Raw genomic sequence first — 13,602 nt, 5'->3', positions numbered from 1 at the left:
GATTAGCTTAGGTTGCCTACATACTCTTACTGAGGGATCAAGCCACATGTAGTTCTTTCTACCATGAATCACAATTAAGATAGTATATAAATAATCAAAGTCAAACCAATTACAAGTTATAGAATTGAATCTCATGTCATGAAATTATGTACTTAACTATTCAATTAGTATATCATTGTACATCCAAATACTTACATAACCAAATCTTTTACTAGAAAGTCATACCTGCAATCATCCGCATGATGCATATATCCTATAATCACCCACCAAGGGGTATATGGGTGTTGAGGCCCAAAAAGTCACGACAAGCCAGAAGCATTTCAAGCCTAATATGACGTACGAAATTGGAGATAAATTGGTCATGTATTAATTCCAATTATATTTTTGGGAATTAATTCGACAAAATAAATATGTACGCAAGCTTTTATACAAATTCTAATGGCATCCATGTCATGCCAAAAACCTATTCCTTTAATTCTGATATGTCACTAAGCTCGGTCATAAAAGCCTAAGTCATTGTAACACATGCCCAAGCATTCCAAGCACATGTCAAATTACTCCATGCCACGTTAATACATTTTTCCTATGCCAATCACCTACCAAACATGAACCCAAGTCATGTGGTTTACGGGGCTTGCATAAGGGATTGTGGTGTGGAAGGTTACGGAGGTCCACAAGACCCATGGAAGCTTTTGGATAATGGAGACTTTGGGTTAGCTACTAAGGAGCACCAAAGTCCAAGCCCATTACTTGGAGTTCTCTAATAGGCCTAGGCACAGTTCGGGTCGGGTCAAATTTTGTGTGACCCATGGGCCGAACCGAGTAAGACATCGATTCTCATATCGAGTCGGGTCTAAACTCAAAGCTGAAAATGGGCCGACTCTATAGGCTTCGGTTTGGTTCGTGTTTTTTAGTCGGTTTTGGGCTTAGCCCAATACTAGTTTTTTTAAAGCTTAAATCACTTTCTGGGCAAAATCTGTTTTTCTTTTAGGGTCAAATTACCAAAACCTAATCAATATAAACATGCCCAAATCAATTTTTTCAACTCTTTCAAATGCTGAAATCATGCCAATTCAAGTATAATCCATAAAAAAAATCCATCTTTCAAATCTAAGTTTCTAAACAACTATTAATCACAAATTCACACAATCATCAACCACGGAAGTAGACCAACTTACAAACCATCACCAAAAAAAAAAAAAAAATACACACAATATAATAAAGCAAGAAATCCAAATTATAATGATTACAACCCATGACAAAAAATTAACAAATATCCTTCCAAAACATCTGCATCCATCCATCCAAAAGCCTTGACAAAGCAACCTGCATTCATCTGCCCAAAATACACTTGTATTTGTCAACAATCAATCACCAAACATATAATTTCTGTAAAAATAGAACCAAGTTTAACAAACGAACTGCGAACATGTCAAAAATCATGAACTACTACTCCTGAACAAGAAACAGATAAACAACAAAATTATATAACCTCATATTAGAGCTTTATAAAAGTAAACATAGGCACCAGAAGAAAAAATATCATCTATCTTTGGCTGATGGCCTCTCCACTGTGATGACAAATATGAACAATTTGAAGACCATGAACATCACTATGGTGCATGTATATTTAATATACAATCCAAAACCTAAAGCTCTCACATATGCAAAACCAAAACTTAAGATCCACACATACAATCGAAAACCCAATACAAAATTGACAAAAAAAAGGGCAAAACCTACAGAACAAAATTGACAAAAACCCAAAACTAAAAGTCACCCCCAGCTTCCTTTGTTTCAAGCTGAAACATCAAGAAAACTAACTAATTAGGCACACCACAATTGATCATCACCCATAACTAAAAGTCTTCGAAACTGTAAACTAAGAAAGAAACACAAAACTACATAAATAATAGACCTACCATGGAAGTCAAGTTTTTATTTTATTCTTCCAGTTCTGCTTGAGAGAGAGAGAGAGAGAGAGAGAGAGAGAGAGAGAGAGAGAGAGTGAGCGATGGTGAGCTTGAGAGAGGTCGCGCTTGAGAGAGAGAGCGAGCGATGGCTCGCCGTAGCCGTACTCATCACCGTCGACTTCGTGAGGACAAGAAATCTTGTCTTTCATAGCTAGGGAGACGATATGGGTTGAGAGAGGTTGAGAGATGGAGAGCAGTAGAAAAATTAATTGAGATGGAGGCTGGCTGCGAGTTAGGTAAAGAGGAGATGTTTATATTAGGTTAGAGTAATCTGGTGCAAGCAAGCACGCGGTACAAGTTCCTTTTAGCCAATAATATCATGCCATGTTCAAATTTATATATAATTAAATAACAGGAAGTTCGGTTCAGGTCCACCGGTTCAAAAAAATTTAGAACCGAGGGCCGAACCGTTGACTTCGGTTCAAGTCAGGTTCAACGTTGACTTTTTCAGTTTCGTCAAAAAAACCTTATTTTTCAGTTCAGTTTGGTTCGGTTCGGTCGGTTCATTCGGTTCATCGTTTTTTATGCCCACCCCTATTCTCTAATATGGGTGAGCAAATGAGATATTCTTCAAGCACTTCCTTTTACCTATAGGAAATAGTCATTTTTCAATGCCTAGCTTTGCTTGCTGGAATGTCCCAATACTCCCTATTACCCGTTGGAAATAAGCCAATTTCAACACTTCCTTTTACCCATGGGAAATAGTCATTTTCCAATACCTAGCTTTACTTGCTGGAAATAAGAATGTCTCAATGATCCCTTTTACCCATTGAAAATAGACTAGCTCCAACACTTCCTTTTACCTATTGGAAACTAAAGAGAGCCTTCACCTTCTATAAATTGGGAGGCATTGCCCAGGCAAAACCAACTCCTCTTGGTTGCTGCAAACCTCTCAGCAACCATGAGAACTCACCTTTCTCATAGTTGCTGCAAGCATCCAGTGACCATTGACCTATTCTCTTGGCTGGTGCAAGCTCCCAATAGCCATCACAACCATGCCTCCTACTTTCTCATCCTTGAAATCCTTAATCTTCTCTATAAAGCCTCACCTCAAGCATAAGCCCAAGCTACTCCTTTATCCTCCCACCTCTAGAACTCATAAATCTCTCTAAAATCGTAGTCACAAACACCATAGAATTCAAAGTCTTAAGCTTTTCTTTCATCAGCCATGCTCTTTGAAACCCCATTCATTTGACTGCTATAAGCATCCCAACAACCATCACAGCCAAATAATCAAACCAACATAGTCATAGCTTCAAACAATAAATTCTCAACACCCAAACTCAAGCATATCAAACACCAAGCCAAGCACAAGCATTCTCATTTGCTAAACTTGTGGGTCTTTAGCTCCCACACTCCAAGCTCTCATACCAAGCTCATATAATCTTGGTTCAGCATCAACAAATCATCTTCACCCATTTTCAGAGCTGCCGGAAACGTCAACAAAAACATGCAACTGCTGAAAGAACAACAAAGTACTCCCTTAGGACTTGCTTCTCCTTCGGGATGCTTTGGGCCTACTTCTCGCTAACCCGAAAAAAGGGGCAACGAAGACTTGATTCACCACTCTATGGCGGTCCAAGGATCAACAAGCCCGGACAAGCCTTCTGACGAAAAATGACCCCAACAATGGACCTAGAGGTACAGAGAACAACATATTTGAAATAGGGACCGATTGAACAATTCGAACCTATCGAACCCGAATATCACATAATATGTGCAATATCCGTTCGACTGTCAAACGATAACCAAATCCAAATTCGAGCATACCGTCGTACCTAAGATGACAAGGGGAACAATTTAAAACTTAGTGGACAGCCACACAATGGCCCATGCGCCGCCACCAGCCGACGGTAGCGGTGGGTGTTTTGGTGTCTTGAGAGATTTTCCGACAACGGAAAATGTTCAAACCACCGGCCAATACCTATGCCAATAGATTCATATTAACAAGGGGATCAACTTTTGTTCTTAGACCACGGCAAAAACTAATCGAAAATAGGCAAAAGCACGATCAAACCCTCCGCTTAATTGGGGGTTAAAAATCAATCTCTCAAACCTCAGAATTTACCCAAACCAAGTATATAAACAGGTAGAGCACGATGACAGGATGAAGTTTCATACCTGGTTCGACAATTTTGGCAGCCAGATTCCCCGAAAAATACTAGAACACTACAGAAAAACTAACCCTTTTCTCAGCTTCAATTCGAGCTCACCGTCCCCAAAAAGGTTGCAATGGATGAGCTATCCAACCAAGGTGTTTTGGTCGTATACTCTTTGAGTCCATTGGTTGACTCTAAGACTGAGGTTTGCTTGACTACGTGGATTAAGAGGAGAGAATTCTGTGGAGCCCAATTGCATGCGGGCTAAGGTTTTGTTGGAGGTGTACGCGGGAACCGGGAATGTCAGGTGAGGTGGTAAATGAGGGAATGGTCGTATTTGCTCCACAACCAAGCCATAAGTGGCGGCGGCGGCATCAAGATTGGCTTAATGGTGGCCTTGTCTCGGCTGTGGACCGTGAAGTGGATTTCAAGCTTCAGCTACGAGCCCTAAGGGAGGTTGTCGGCCTTGGTTGAAAGATCATGCGTCTGGTTGACCGAATGATCGTGGATCAGGTTGACCAGGGAATCGTTGATCGAGTGGACCAAGGACTCATAGATTGGCCACAAGACTTGTTTAGATCATTTAAAAATCTTAATTGAATACCACAAGACTTATTTATCCCAAAATAGTCGTTTAAAATCCAAATTAAATACACCCCCTAAACTAATAGAATGAAATATCACCATTGTATGGATTAGTTCAAACCCAACCAACATCAATTTAGTGACCAACATCAATTCAGTAACCAACCAATTTTGTTCAAATAGATACTTGAATCATGCAGAACAACACCACAAATTATTAAAATAAAATAAAAAATCAAACATTTCCTAACTCGAGTAAGGAGCTGCAAACGAGTCTCGACATGAATGAGTGGCGCATGATAGTTTATTTTTGCCAACACAAAACTCAATAACAAGCACAACAACACTCCAAAAAGTAGAACAATAGACATGATGATTAAGGTCTATTAAAGTAAACTACAGTTATTGAATTGTGAGATCGAGTCCACTGTCAACTTACCTTATGTAGCATTCTTCTAGATAGCACCTTCGTGAAACTTGTAAGGCTTCTGATATGTTATCGGTTGTGTAACCTCATTACGTCTAATGTCTGTTGTGGGCCGAGTTGACTTCCACCAACACAGTACGTTCTCTAAATTCAATGGCTCGTTATTAGTAAAAAAACCCCCAATTCAGAAAATCAAAAGTTCAATTACATCGCTCTACTGCAGTTAGTAGATCTACCTCATACAAAGCATGAAATTATTATGTTGTGTGGCTTTTAAATTCATGTATGTCTAGCTCCAACATAAGTCGTAAAGGTGGTTCCATATGTCTTCTCAAAGGAACGAGAAAGTAGCGCACAAATTCTTCTACTGAAGGTTGTTCCACTAATACATTGATAATCCGAGTGAGGAGATGGAAATGAGTCCCAACATAAATGAGGGGTGCATGATAGTTTATTTATGTCATCACAAAACTCAACAACACGCACAACAAAGCTCCAAAAAGTAGAACAATAGACATGATGATAAAGGCCCAACAAGGCTCCTAAAAGTTGGTGAGAGGTGAAATGGAGTCCATTGTCGACTCACCTCATCTCCAAGACCTGAACAAAACACCCATCAAGGCTCCTAAAAGTTGAACAACTGTTGTTTTCTAGAAGAAGGCGTTGTTGATCAACATTTTAATGTTAACACACCACAACAAAATAGTGTTGTGGATCACAAGCATCACCATATGCTTGGAACTATTAAAGCTTTACGTCTTTAAGCTCATCTCCTTTTATACTTTTGAGGGGAATAGGTACTCACAATCATTTACTAAATCTATTGCCATCCAATGAAAGATTTCAAATGAAGTTGACATTGGGCCATTTAATGGCCATCCCATAGGCTAACAAATGCCCTATATACCTCATTAGATGAAGAGAGAAGACACAACATCAGATACAACAACCCTATTTTTGGTCTCGCACTTTTTCATTATTAGACTAGGTTTTACTTTTCAAGCACTGAGTTTAGTAAGTTCTTCTTTTTCTTAGTGTAAGTTTGATTCCTTGCAATTTTCATTACATTGCTTTTAAATTCAGGTTTATTTAAATTGTTTTGTTATTAAATTTCACTTAAGTTTAATTTCAAGTCTAATTTAGTTTATCGTTCTTATTTTGTTTGCTTTAATTTAGATTTATTTTAATTTTGTACTTTACTTTCTTGTCATTTCGTTTAATCGTACATTTTATTTAAATTACATCATTATCACACAAATAAAACAAAAAAAACCAAATAACATACCTACGAAGCCTAACCATCCTCGATCACAAAAATCCCAAGAAGAGGTTCCTTGCTTGCCTGAATAATCAGCTGATTAGAAGTCACAAGTGCAAGCACATTCGTCCAACCCATCCAATCCAAGCCATTCGGTGACTTGATGGTGGCACACCTACGTATCTTGAAGAAGAAGGATCAAAAGTTTCTTCCATCGGTCACCACGACCGAAAAGAGGGAAAGAAAAGGCTATACAATAAATCCCCTTCATACACTAGTATGCGGTTGTTTGCAGTGGCGGAGGGAGCTAAGGCCTAGGGTGGGCATGTGCCCCCTCTCAAATTTTCTTTGAGACAGTGGTCTTATTAATACAATCAAATTTTAAAGTGATCATTCATTTCTTTATATTTTTCTTCTTTTCCTTTCACTATCATTGCTACCCCCCTTTTCAAATCTCTCATTGGCATACTTCGACTCTAGACTTTGTAGTGATAAATTATTGTCCGAATTTTTCTTGGTGTGTATCTTTAGTAAAAAAAACATTTCAATTGCTTTTTTGCTAATATCGATGATAAGTAGATATTTAATATAATACGTAAATAATAAAGTACAGAAATTAAAATTAGGGATATTGTATCAAGTAAAATTAGTTTGATTATCACCCTAAAGAAAAATATATTTCAATATATGAAATGCCCCCTCTGTAAAACTTTTTTGGCTCTGCTAATTCTGTTTGGTTGGGTCGCTTATGCAACCATAGTTCATCCTACCCAAAAATTTGATCCATGTGCTTAAAAATGTGTTTTCTTGGGCTATATTTTTGGTCAGAATGCCTACAAACTATATAGTCGAGATTTTATTTCTATGAATATCATTTTTCATTCCAATCTTTGCCTTAAATCACTAGAATCGCTCCATCTAAACCTATTTTTTCGCTCCCTTTGCGTGACCAACCTCTAGATTAAACACTAATTTCCTCCTCCAGCCCACATATCACATATGTGGCCTCAAAAAATTTAGCACTTAAAATGCTTTCTCGCCATGATATTGATCTCTTCCTCTCATGATCATCAACTACTCCTCTTTGTTAATGCCATTGCCTTAAGAAAAAACCAGTATGTCTTAATGACTCTATTTGCTCTCACATCACGCTGCTCAAATCCAACATTTGGATTTGTCGCCATGTTCCACAATAGGTACACTTTATCCTCATTATATTTTCTTGGGCTCTTTAGTTTTAACCCATAAAAAACTTAACTAATTTGGAAGAAAGATAATTAATTTTGCTTAATTAATATAAAACCAAAGCCACCTAATTTTACCAAAAGGACATCCAACAACCCTAAAATTACTACATGTGCCATTGTAGAATTGTACCAGAAGGGTAGAATTGTCTTATCAGAAGGGTAGAATTGTCTTATCAGTTGTTATTTTTTACCTGGCCCAACGAATCTGGGCCTCTCTTTGGGCTAATCCAAAATAGTAGTTTTTTCCTAGGTATTAAAACTAAAACCAAAATATCCAATATCTTACAAACTAATTAATAAAGTTAATTATGTCTAAAACCTAATTTTTCTTATTTTCTTTCATATCTCTGTTATTTCTCTAAACATATTTCTTTTGTTACAAATATGACTCGATATGTGGAACCCAATTCTTTTGCAGAGATTACTTATGATCCTAACTGGCACCAAGCCATGCAGTTAGAAATTTACGCTTTAGAGACCAACTACTTGTCACATCATCAAACTGAAACAGAGGAGGTAAATTGCTAGTCTTCAGTTGTTGACCAAAAAACAAATAAATCAGTCTCACAACTGGCACGAGTGTAGAGAGCTATCAACCGGTGGATGTACAGTTGAAATCTCTTTACACAGACAGGGCCCGTGAACGAGTGAAAGTAACGCAACTCTTCAGAATTCAGAGATTACTAGGGGGCCTCTAGATCCTCTCCCACTGCCAGCTTGGCAGCTTGGACTGTTCCCAATGGTCCAAATTCTCCATTGATACTTCCTCTTGACTGCACACGACCATACCCTCCCCTCTCCTTCTTCAACTTCAAGTAGGTGAAAAGCAAACACATTCTCTCATTATTCATTACCCATAAAAAATAAATCGGCACCCATCTCTCCCACCCATCTCTCCAAATTCAACTTCAAGTAGGTGTTGCTTCTTTTAACTCTCCCACCCATCTCTCCAAATTCAAAACCCTAGAAAATCCATTCTTCTTCTTGAAGCCTCTCTCTCTCTCTCTCCCTCTCCTCTTTGTGCTGGGTTTTCAGATCGTGCTGCTGAAATCCCAGCTCGCTCGCCGATCTGCTCCGTCTCCGCCGAGTCGGTTAAATGGGCGGCTCCGACGATTCGCGTCGCTGAAATGTTGGCTGTTGCTGACCGCGATTTCGATGCTCGTCGGCCAAAATGTCGGCCTCTTTAGCTGCTTTTGAGCGCCCAAGACCCGGAGGTTCTAATACGGTACGGTTTTTGCTCCTCTGGTTTGCTTGGTTATTGGGAAAACGAGTTGAACTGGATGCAAAGTTGTGGAATTTTTCTTTTGTTTTGTTTTCTATTGTTAAAAGTTGAATTTAGTTGGCTTCTGTGGGAAGGCACCAAAACTAAAGGGAATGCTAAGTTTCTTGATGTTGGTTCCGTTTAAATCCCAGATGGTGTAATGTCCGAAATGTTATGAAATTTGTTAACTTTATTGATTTGTTTCCCTTTTCTGTTCTGATTGCTGAGGGAAGTGTAAAAAGGAAAATGAAAGGTAAAAGAAATTCAAAGCATGTTTCCCCTACTTATCTGTACCAATTTCACTTGTCGAAATGATTGAAGTGGTATTAGGCTGAGTTCAATCTACTATGTTCAAGTAATGTTGGCATGTATTTGTAATGTTTTTATTTTTGTTATGTTGTAACTGCAATGCTGTTTCCTTTATTTGAACAAAACCTCAACTTGCCTAAAATTTCAGGGAATCGATGAAACATTCGATGTTTTATTCATTCTTGATCATTCGAATGTGTTCTTAACTGCCAGTTCATCATAATCACAGTTTCTTAATTATCAATGTGACCTGATAATATTTGGGATGTTCCGTTCCATTCCTTTGGTGCTTAATTTTTGAACTAGTTTCACATAGTGCTTGGTGGGTCGTGATTATTCATGAGTTCTAACACATGAGATGATCTACCAGGTCTACCTTCGAAAGGTTGGTAAATGTTTCACTTTCTCCATTACTATTTTCTCCTTAAGGCAGTTTTCGTTGGGTTTCCCAAACTTGTTTATTTATTTAGTGACAGTCACTTGGCATTTGTGCGATTACGGTAGTCTTAGACGAACAATTTAGTTTACCTGGAACTGGAAAATTTGCCTTCAGAATGCTATCTTCACAGTGCTCAAGCTTGGCTTCTTTATACTTTATTGAGCTTGAACTTGGTTTTGGCTAAAAAGAAAGTCAAGCTTGATAGGAGCTCAAGCTGTATTGAGCTGATTTATAGGAATGTGTTGGTCTCTTTCCATAACAAGATCTTCATAAGGCAGTTTTGGTTGGGTTTCCCAAACTTATTTATTTATTGAGTGACAGTCACCAGGTGTTTGACTAATTTCCCCAGCGAAGTAGCAGGTAGGCACGAGTGTTGCTTGCGTGCATTGCCTACCTTGCCCTTCCTTTGAGTTTGAGTGGCATTTGCTTCCAGCCGCTATCGTGTGTGGTTTGACTTGTGTTGTTTGGCTTGCCAGAGCGATGACTTATGAGGAGAGCAGGAAGAGTGCATTGAGCTCTATTTGATTTTGATTGTGTCCCCCGCCGCCCTTAACGTTTCAACCGGAATCTAATGTTACGCCTGGCTCCCAATCTTGTACGAAGAACCTCATCTAGAACCCCTTCACCCTCACCCTCCTCTTTCAATTTCTCAGTATGTTTGTTGCTTCGAAACACTTTCCCTCAATGCCAACAGGGAGACCACCCTTTCCAGAAGCATTATTTTTCTTGGGGGTCGAAGGCGTCAAGCCCTAGCCTCTCCATATGGAGGCGCAGGAAAGAGATGGGGAAGGAGGGTCTTATCGCGGCTAAGGAGCTCAAGAGGCTCCGCTCCCATCCTCTCCGCCTCGACCAGTTCATACGCTCAAACGTGTCCCGCTTGCTCAAGTCCGATCTTGTAGCTGTTCTTGCCGAGTTCCAGAGACAAGACCAGGTCTTTCTCTCCATGAAGGTTTGTTTTCTTTTTTCTTTTTTCTTCTAAATTTCCTATATGATTAATAGAGGATGGAAATGTTAAATTAATCAGTTGTTAGTTTTCCATTGTTTGGAGAAGGATGTGAGGATTTCTTTCATAGTTTCATTGTGCGTTTGTGATTAATCAAGTCTACTATCTATTATCTCGGGTGAGTGGAGATATTCTTCTTGGAATCCAGTGTTTTTGATAAATTTGAATGATTGGGAATCTAGCTAGTTGATACCTTTTTCATTCTTGTAGTTGATCCTGTTCTGTGCAAGGGGGACAATACGGTTGATGGGTCATTGCGATCTTATTATGATGATTTGTTAGGTTTTAGGAATGCTTTCTTTCCTTTGAAAGAGATTTGGAAGACTTGGTTTTCCTGTGAAAGTGGTAATATTTTTATGGGCAGCTGCTCAGAGTAAAATATTTTTATTTCATTATTCTTTCAAATTTAGTCAATTGGAGTTCATTTAATATCATCTTCCTTGAGTTTCTCTATAAAAAAAAAAAAAAAAACTCATCTTCTTTGACTTAAGTGACCCGAGTTTCTGTCTTATTACTACAATCTAGCTGCTATTATGAAGTCATTTTTAGTTGTTACTTTCCCCTCAGTATCTCAGGAAGAAAGTTTCTGTTCTTATTTTTAGACAAGAGAAGTAAAGTCCTTTAGGTCTTTTTTAAGATTGGTTTGGGCTCTACTATTATATGACTGTATCTTCTTCCATCTTTTTAAGGTGTCCCCCTTCCTAAAATTGTTTTTCTTTTTATCCCAAAGTTGGAGTCACAATTTTCGTCTTTGTGAACCTTGGCACCATAAAAGCATATTAGTTAAATTGGATGTGTGAATCTGGAGCCATCATTTCATGCCAAGTGCACTTCTAATTGTGTACATGTGACCTGGATGTTCGTGATCTATACTTTGTTGTTATAATTTCCATTTGAATGCTGACAAAGACACATAAATCTTAGAAAACAGAGGAAAGAATGGAAGAAGAAAGCAGTAAAAGTTGATGAAGAAGGAAGGTTCTAGTCTGTAGAGGGATATCTTTATACCTGAAACCTGAAACCTGAAATAGAAACCTTAGAAATGGTTGAACCACCTTCGTTGCCAGACTTTCTATAACCTTTATAATCACCATACTTTTCGTTTTTGTTGTTTTTTAAAATTATTTCTTGTTGCCATTAGTTTGTTTTTACAAGAAAATTAAGAAAATGGTAAATATTCTAAAGGTAGGAACTTACAGTCGGTTGTGACATGGGGCAAGATCTATAAGTCACATCGTTATTGTAAATTAATCAGCAATTAAACTCTTTTTGGGTGTGGTGGGTCATCTTTGGGAACCTATCATGAGATTTGTGGGCACTATCTAATAGTAAGAAGTATGAAAAGATAAATTATTTGTATATATGTTTGAACCACAGTTGGTCATATTTCTCTTTATTGAGATATCAAAGAAGCTATCCAAGGGTTTTGCCGAGCCTACTCATATGGATGGGTCACAGGGATTGAGGACATCCCATGGCCACCCGCACCTTGCCACTAGTAGCATCCCTTAGCTTTAATCCAATATTGGACCTCGGACATATAATAGTTCTGAGTACGACCTCTTTAGATTAAAATTTCATTGAATGAGCTTGCTTGCTTTTACTAACACATTATGTTTTTCAGATATATGATGTGGTGCGTAAAGAAATTTGGTATCGACCAGACATGTTCTTTTACAGGGACATGCTTATGATGCTTGGAAGAAACAAAAAGGTAGATGAAGCAAAGCAGGTTTGGGGAGATCTGAAGAGAGAGGAAGTTCTGTTTGATCAGCATACTTTTGGGGATATTATCAGGGCTTTTCTAGATAATGGATTGCCCTCGGAGGCAATGGAGATATATGATGAAATGAGACAATCTCCTCATCCTCCAATCTCACTGCCTTTTAGAGTAATATTGAAGGGGCTTCTTCCATACCCAGAATTGAGGGAGAAGGTGAAAGATGACTTCTTGGAGCTATTTCCTGATATGATCATCTATGACCCACCCGAAGACTTATTTGAAGATCAAGAATGTAAAAGAGAAAATTAAGATGATTAGATAGTGCTGCTATACTTATACATGCTCTATATGAGAGAATCCTTTCATTTGCAGAAGCTAAATCCATTGGCATGGCTAGATGCACCCTCAGTTGCCTGTGGAGCACGAAACCAGGAGTTAAGTGGGTCTTTTGCAGTGGTTCATTGTGTAGCAACGAATGGCCCTAGTTCTGGTTCGAAGAATTTGGTGGTGCATGTTTGGGATGTCATATAAAAAAACAGTCGGGCAGAATTAGATATGCAATCCTAGTTTTTTCTTTTCTTTTTGTGGCTTTTGGGTCCATACAGTTTTGTTTTCCTTTTTAAATCACTACAATTTATGTAAATTAGTTTTCGACTGACCTTGATCACAATTGAGAGCATAGTTCTGGACTAACTTGTTAATAAGGACATATCATACTGTGAATCTAGCAGCGGGGATATCATGTTGGATTACTTGCCTTGAGATTTTGAACTTCTGACGATCTGAAGAATTAATGGTGTCGAAGTTTTGCTTAGCGGTTTACATGATTGGAAAAGCCAAGTCACTCAACCTGATTTGTACCCACTTCCAAACAAGAAACAAATTTTTGATTAGCGGTTTACATGTCTGCATTCTCTGTTGACTTTAAATTTAATTTTTTGCTTTTTCAACTACTTTAAATTTAATAATTTCTTTATTGGTGCTGTAGTAAAACTTTTCCTACTGGCAAAATCCGGAAAATCATTCGGCAAGAAAAAAAAAAAATTCTGGAAACTCGTTGCTTCCTAGGATTCCTTTTTAAGACTTTGGGGTTAAGATAAATACTTCATGAAGAAAGGCAAACTGACAAAGCCAGGAGGACACACTCTGAACCGAGTTACTGAGGATGAATTACTTTCAGAACATAAACAAGGAGAGAGAGAGAGAGAGAGAGAGAGAGAGAGAGAGAGTCTGGTGCTTGCTGCTCAACTTGGGCTTTATTGATCTTAAGCAATTTGG

The 13,602-nt window shown here is 38.3% G+C and overlaps 1 protein-coding gene across 3 annotated transcripts; it reads left to right on the top strand.

The window, feature by feature from the left end:
• Positions 1–8,429: 8,429 nt before the first annotated feature.
• Positions 8,430–13,078, top strand: LOC117624573 (pentatricopeptide repeat-containing protein At1g62350). 3 transcript variants are annotated; one of them, XM_034355898.1, is made up of 3 exons: positions 8,701–8,814; positions 10,075–10,547; positions 12,226–13,078. In XM_034355898.1, the coding sequence occupies exons 2-3, from the start codon at positions 10,170–10,172 to the stop codon at positions 12,631–12,633; spliced, it is 786 nt and encodes a 261-aa protein (XP_034211789.1). In that variant the 5' UTR covers positions 8,701–8,814; positions 10,075–10,169; the 3' UTR covers positions 12,634–13,078. The 3 variants fall into 3 exon arrangements, with proteins under 3 accessions (XP_034211792.1, XP_034211789.1, XP_034211790.1); XM_034355899.1 differs by lacking the exon at positions 8,701–8,814 and adding an exon at positions 8,821–9,544; XM_034355901.1 differs by lacking the exon at positions 10,075–10,547 and having other exon boundaries at positions 8,430–8,814.
• The last annotated feature ends 524 nt before the right edge of the window (positions 13,079–13,602 follow it).

This window comes from Prunus dulcis, chromosome 4 (assembly GCF_902201215.1).
Source record: "Prunus dulcis chromosome 4, ALMONDv2, whole genome shotgun sequence".
NCBI lineage: Eukaryota > Viridiplantae > Streptophyta > Magnoliopsida > Rosales > Rosaceae > Prunus > Prunus dulcis.
Note: the sequence above shows the minus strand (reverse complement) of the source record. Positions and strands in the feature narration are given on the sequence as shown.